The 6,041-nt window shown below is 50.3% G+C and overlaps 1 protein-coding gene across 2 annotated transcripts; it reads right to left on the bottom strand.

Moving 5' to 3' along the window:
- Nucleotides 1-431: 431 nt before the first annotated feature.
- On the bottom strand, nt 432-3,548 carry Pafah1b3 (platelet activating factor acetylhydrolase 1b catalytic subunit 3). Of its 2 annotated transcripts, none has more exons than XM_059253495.1 (6): nt 3,419-3,548; nt 2,953-3,047; nt 2,676-2,765; nt 1,891-2,007; nt 1,690-1,812; nt 432-772 (listed from the first exon to the last, which is right to left on the bottom strand). In XM_059253495.1, the coding sequence occupies exons 2-6, from the start codon at nt 3,028-3,030 to the stop codon at nt 485-487; spliced, it is 696 nt and encodes a 231-aa protein (XP_059109478.1). In that variant the 5' UTR covers nt 3,031-3,047; nt 3,419-3,548; the 3' UTR covers nt 432-484. The 2 variants fall into 2 exon arrangements, with proteins under 2 accessions (XP_059109478.1, XP_059109479.1); XM_059253496.1 differs by lacking the exon at nt 3,419-3,548 and adding an exon at nt 3,156-3,316.
- Between the last annotated feature and the right edge of the window lie 2,493 nt (nt 3,549-6,041).

Below are 6,041 nucleotides of genomic sequence, written 5' to 3'. Positions count from 1 at the left end.
CAGGGACTGACTCAGCCACCACTGCTGCCAGTGGAGAAGAGTCCACCTAAGACAGACTTAGCCTTCTTGTGCAAAGGTATGAATCCTGGAGGGTGTAGAAGGTCTGAAAGGGCATCTGAACTTGGACCAGACCACCAGAAGTTAGTGTGTATCAGCTGGGACAGCTCCCTGAAGGGACAGCTTGGGGGTGGTGATGGTGGGATTTGATGGACACTGATCCAGAGATTTTCAGACCTTGACCCTGACAGTAATGATAGCAAACCAGTTCCACCCAGAACTTCCCCAAGCACACTACTGAAATTCAACTGACTGCCAAGAACCAGAGTGCCTTGATGGACTAGTGATCTCTACCTCAGTTACAAATAGAAACACCCTGCCTAACTATGGGGTCAAGGATCTGGCTGACGGTGGTACCCAGACAAGCCTAGCCATAAAGCAAGAAACAAGCAGAAGGAGAATTTAATGTCATGGGAAGGAGAGATGCTCAGGGTGTGGTCTCTGGCAGAGGGACACCTTGGCCCTGGTCTTGAGCCAGGAGACGAAGAAGCAAGGAGTGCAGGGCCCGGCAAACAGGTGTGTACCCCAAGCGGCTCAGATGTAGGTAATCATACATGTCATGGTGGCTTATGGTGCCGTCAGAATGCACAAAGCCAGGGTCTGCATCTAAGAAGTGGGCTCGGGGGTGGCCAGCTAATGCTGCCCGTACCAGCTCGTTTACCTGTCGGTTTTTCTCCCGAAGTGGGTTGGGGTGCTGGCCCCTTGGAAGCAGGCCCTGAGGAGGCACACCAATAGTAAGTTGTCAGATCAGCATTCCTGGACAAAACTGAACTGTCCACCCCCCACTAGGAAATTCTCAGCTATAAAATGTTTAGGGATGTGAAAATAGGGAGGGCAGAAGAATAGTTCTGGATACCATGTCCCAGCTCCCAGTCAGTAAGAACCTTCCAGGTGGCAGCCTGTTTCCAAAGATCACTCATAAAAGACATCATGCCAATGGGTCAGTGGCCTCTTTAAGAGGTGGAAATGTCTTAGCTAGAAGTGATGAAGCTTAATTTATTCCAGGAATGACTGACAACTTTTCTGAGTTACCCTACACTCAGCATTCCTTTGGGCAACAGGTTAACTGGTCCCTGAACATATCCTCAATCACAGCCACTCTTTGTTTGAAGACAGGGTCTGTAGTAGCCCTGACTGTCCTCACTGGTAGACAAGGCTAGCCTCTAATTCAGAGATCTCCCTGCCTCTGGAGTACTGGGATTTAAGGCGTGAGCCATCACACCTAGCTCACACATCTACTTTTTTTTTTTTTGGAGACAGGATTTCTCTCTGTGTAACTGGCCTCAAACTCACTCTGTAGATCAGGCTGGCCTAGAACTCACTGAGATCTGCCTGCCTCTGCCTTCCAAATGCTGGAATTAAAGGCGTGCGCCACCACTGCCCAGCTCACAGCCACTCTTAAAGAGTATGGAAATCTCCTACCAGACAGAAAGCCACTGTGCCAAGTTGCCCAGAAGTGTGCCAAGCATAGCTAGTACTTCTTGGGGGAGGGGGGGTCCCACATCATAACCATACTTTTTTTTTTAAAGACAAGGTCTTGCTGTGTTGCCCAGAATAACCTCAATCTCAATGATCCTCCTGCCTCAGGCCCTAGAGTGCCACATTTCCTTTCCCACCCTTCCAAGCTCTCACCAGGACAACCACCCGTGCCTGGGGCTGCAGCTTGTTCACAAGTTGTACAATGGCTCTGATGCCATCCGTCACCTGCTCTGCTGTGTGGCTGTGGTTGTTGGTGCCCACCCAGACCACCACGATCTGTGGAAAGAGTGACACAAAGCAACAGTAAGGAGGCAGGCAAAGGGAGTGTTAACTCGCCATCCAAGCCTTGCTCACCTTGGGTCGGATGTGTTCCAGCTCCCCATTCTCCAGCCGCCAGAGTACATGCTGTGTGCTGTCCCCACCAATGCCAAAGTTAAGTGCGTGCAGAGGAGAGAAGAGCTCCCGCCAGATCTGTGGGCAAGGAATGACGTAGGCACTGGCCAACAACCAATGTCTAGGTGATAACTAAATGCCACTATGGATAAGTCTTACTTTATGAACGAAGTCTGGTTAAATCTTACCTTGAACAAACTCCAGTAGGGAAAACTTCATTTCATAGAACCTACTAGTGTCTTGCTTTAACCAAAATCCCACCGAAGGTACACTCGTTTTATAAAAATCCTGTCTGCTTGAACCATACAGGGAGCTAACAGCAACACAACTGAATCTCACCGTGAAAAGAGCCACTGTGGCTAAACCTGTCTTAGGGAAAGATTTTGTGACTGGCAGTCTTTGCAGACTACTATTACAATCGACCTTCACTTTCTGTAAAGCTATTACAACTTTGTGTAAATCCAACATGGGCTGTGCTCTATTTTAAGCAAACAGGAAAGAGCCTCATCTTCGGCCATCTCGAAGGAAAGCCTCAATTTAAGTCTTGAGCTAGACAAACCCAGCCTGACAAACTCAGGGCACACACTATATTCCTAGCAGACTATTGCATTGACATGGGATTCTTAGATTCCTTCTACCATGGGCATTTCTGTACCCCCTTACTTTGTCTGGCTTGGGTTCTGGGCCCAAAGTGCTAGTGAGGGTATATGCCTGGATGAGGAAGGAGGAAAGGGGCGGACCCTGACCTCACACTGGTGCATTAGCTGGACCAAGGAGTCCCCGATGAAGACAACTTCTGGTTCCTTGTCTTTGCTGTCGGCCACAAATCGATGGTGCTGCAGGGAAACCAGGAAAGAGTCCATGGCACGCATGCTCCAGGCCCCGCCCCACCCTGCTTCCTCACGCTGGACAATCGAAACAGGCTTCCCACCCAGGTGAAGACGAGGACGCCACGAAGCTGGGGTTCTCTAGAAGCACCCGCCCCTACCTCCCTAACCCTGAGGACCGCGTGGGGTCACTCACCAGAGACATCCAGCGCCCGTCGCCCTGCACGTCCTGCACAGGCGTGGGCTTGCTGGCCGGGTTCTCTTCCCCGCTCATCCTCAACACCGCAGCCCCTGCGGAGGAGAGTGGAGTCCGCCCGGGAATGCTCCGCGAGGACGTGGATCCGCCACGCCCACCCCTACCTCCCGGGCCAACACAATGGACCGTCCCGCCGCGCTCACTCGCGCGCAGGGCGAAGGCCAAGCCCGGACGCCGCCTCCTCTCGCAGAATGGAAACCGTCACATAGGAAGGAACCCTCGCTCCCCTTCCCCTCCCGCGACGGAGGCCGCGCAATGGGCTGTCGCTTCCCGCTGGGACCCCTCGCGACCACAGCGGCCCAGCGCAGGGGGGAGGGGCAGGCGAGACCACAAAGCACGCGTGGCGGGGGGGTGGAGGGGTGGAGAGGGAGAGACGACCCAGAGTTGTCGCGAAGGGGTAGCGTACCTGAAAAGCCGACAAGGAGCAGGGACAACCTAGCGCACTTCCTCGGGGGAAGCAATCATTTGCTGCAGGGCCAGAAAACTCCGGAACAGACCACCTACGGGGGGGGGGTGTGTAACCCATTCACGTGGGAGAGGGAGTGGACGGGCTCATTCTTGGATCCCCGGAGGGGGTGACTCGTAGGCCGGGAAGGGACGCTCCCATTTCCTACTGGTGTGGGGGAGCTTGAAAGAAAGCCAGCCAAGCTGGGCAGGGGTGGCTCACACCTTTAAGCCCAGCACTCAGGAGCCAAAGGCCGACTGATCTCTGAATTCGAGTCCAGCCTGGTCTACATAGTGAGTTCCAGGATAGCCAAGGCTACACAGAAAAACCCTTGTCTCAACAAAAACAAAAACAAGGAAAGGAAAGGAAGCTGGAGATTAGAGGTTTCTAAGGCAGCACCCGAGTGGCTTTGAGGGGGTCTTCCCTACTTAAAGCTCAAGATTTTTGTTTTGTTTTCAGATGAGGTCCCAGGCTGGCTTTGAACTTACAGAGATTCACCTACCTCTGCCTCCCGAGTTCTGGGATTAGGTCCAGCTTCAACATTAGGTTTTTAATTGGTATAAAATCTCAAATACATAACTTTATGCCTTCGAGGCACCACAGGACCTACGTGGACAATAATGGAAGGCGCAGAAAGAGCAGAAATTGGAGATGGCTGCAGGGCCCTGCCCAGGTCCAACCTGGCACCGCTCCTGCGGATCCTCTTGCACATGCGTGGCCTCTGCTCCTCTCTCTAGATACGAAGTGCCACCACTCACTCCAGTTGGGTCGGTCTGGACTCCAAAACCCATATTCCTAGCCAAGGCCATTTCCAAGCCATGTTCCTTCTGTCCCTGGCTCTAATACCAAAGCTCAATGTTTTGCGGTTTCCCCAGGGTCTTACTCTTCCCTGAATGGCCTAGTTGTTTTCTTGCCGCCCCACCTCCAGGTTGGACTTTCGAATCTATCCATTTATTCCGGGTAGTTTGATATTGAAATAGCGAAGAGTTTTATTTATTGTGTGGTACTGGCATAAAGTCATTACTGAACAGGTACAGTGCTTGCCGAATGAATATTAATTACATTAATAGGTCAGAAGCTGGCTGTTTCCATGTATGGAGGAGACAGATTCTGAGGGCTTGGGTTTTTCTTGAACCGGTTTTCTTTTCTATTTGTTTGTTTGGAGGTATGGTGTCCCATGCAGCTGAGGATGACTTTAAACTCTCCATCCTGCCACCTCTGCCTTGGTGAATAGGGCTTCTTAAACTTTTTTTCTGCTTGAGCCTCCTGTTTTTTGCCTGAGAAAGGTTTGTTTTTTTGTTTTTTTAAAGACAGGAGGTCTTACTTCATAGCTTAGACTGACCTGGAACTCACTCTGTAGACCAGGCTGGCCTCGAACTCACAGAGTTCTACCTGCCTCTGCCTCCCAAGCGACTTTTTTTTTTTTTTTAATTTCCAGCACTGTGTTTCTATAAGAGGAGGAAACTTTTTGTTTACAGACAAAACATCGCAGTTCATAGCATATAGTCTTGGAATAGACTCTGAGGCAGGCTCACTGGCATTGCATAGACTGATGGTGTGTATAGTTCAAATGTGTACACTATTGTTCCCAGCCACAGCTGCCATGAGGTATTTTATTTTGTTTGTTTTTTGAGACAAGGTCTATGTAGTTAGTCCTGCCTGTCCTGGAACTTGCTATTGTAGACCAGGCTGGCCTTGAACTCACAGAATTCCTCCTTCAGAGTGCTGGGATTAAAGGCTCTCACCCCACAAGTTTTGAGTTGTAAAATGGATAAGCACTGTTAGAAACACCTTAGGTTTATTATGTTTGATTTTGTTATACTTTCAGAAACCTTTTACTATTGCCAAATTGTTCATGGCCACCCTCCTTTGTTAGGTAACCCACATAAGCCTGTGACCCAGAAAGCGTGTGAGCAAGGTGTGAGAGCCACTAAAGATTAGAAGAGCAGAAAGAAAAGTCATAGATTATTAACATTTTGACAGGGATATACGCTGGCATGTAGTTTGACTTGAAAGTCTCAGGGCCACCCATGGTGGCGCACACTGTAATCCCAGCGCCTAAGAAGTAATGCAGGAGAATAGAGTTCCAGGCTATCCTGAGCTACATACATAAGGACACTACCTCAAAAGCTAAAAACTAGTCAGCTGAGAGACAAGAGGCCAGCCTGGGCAAATGAGCCAGCTAAACAAAACAACCCTAAAAACTGAAAAACGCGGGAGGGGACACGTGTTGGTCAACAGATAAATTGGAGGTAGAAGCAAATGGAGAATCAAAACTACCCAGCATTCATTCACAAACATGCTGGTGGTTCAGTCAACCTTTTTACAAACCGCGCGGGGGAAGTCCTACTACCAGCCGATTTTACAGATTAGGAAACAGGTGGGAGGTGGTGGCGCAGGCCTTTCATCCCAACACTCGGGAAGAGGCAGAGGCAGGCGGATCTCTGAGTTCCAGGCCGGCCTCTTCTAGAGTGCGAGTTCCAGGACAGCCAGAGAAACCCTGTCTCGGAAAAAAACAAACAAAAAGGAAACAGGCTCAAAGCAGTCACGAAGGTTTCTGAAGTCACACAGCTTGAAAGCGCGG

The sequence above is a fragment of the Peromyscus eremicus genome, chromosome 1 (assembly GCF_949786415.1).
Source record: "Peromyscus eremicus chromosome 1, PerEre_H2_v1, whole genome shotgun sequence".
NCBI classification, from domain to species: Eukaryota; Metazoa; Chordata; class Mammalia; order Rodentia; family Cricetidae; genus Peromyscus; species Peromyscus eremicus.
The sequence above is the reverse complement of the archived record's forward strand: the minus strand, read 5'-3'. Positions and strand labels throughout refer to the sequence as shown.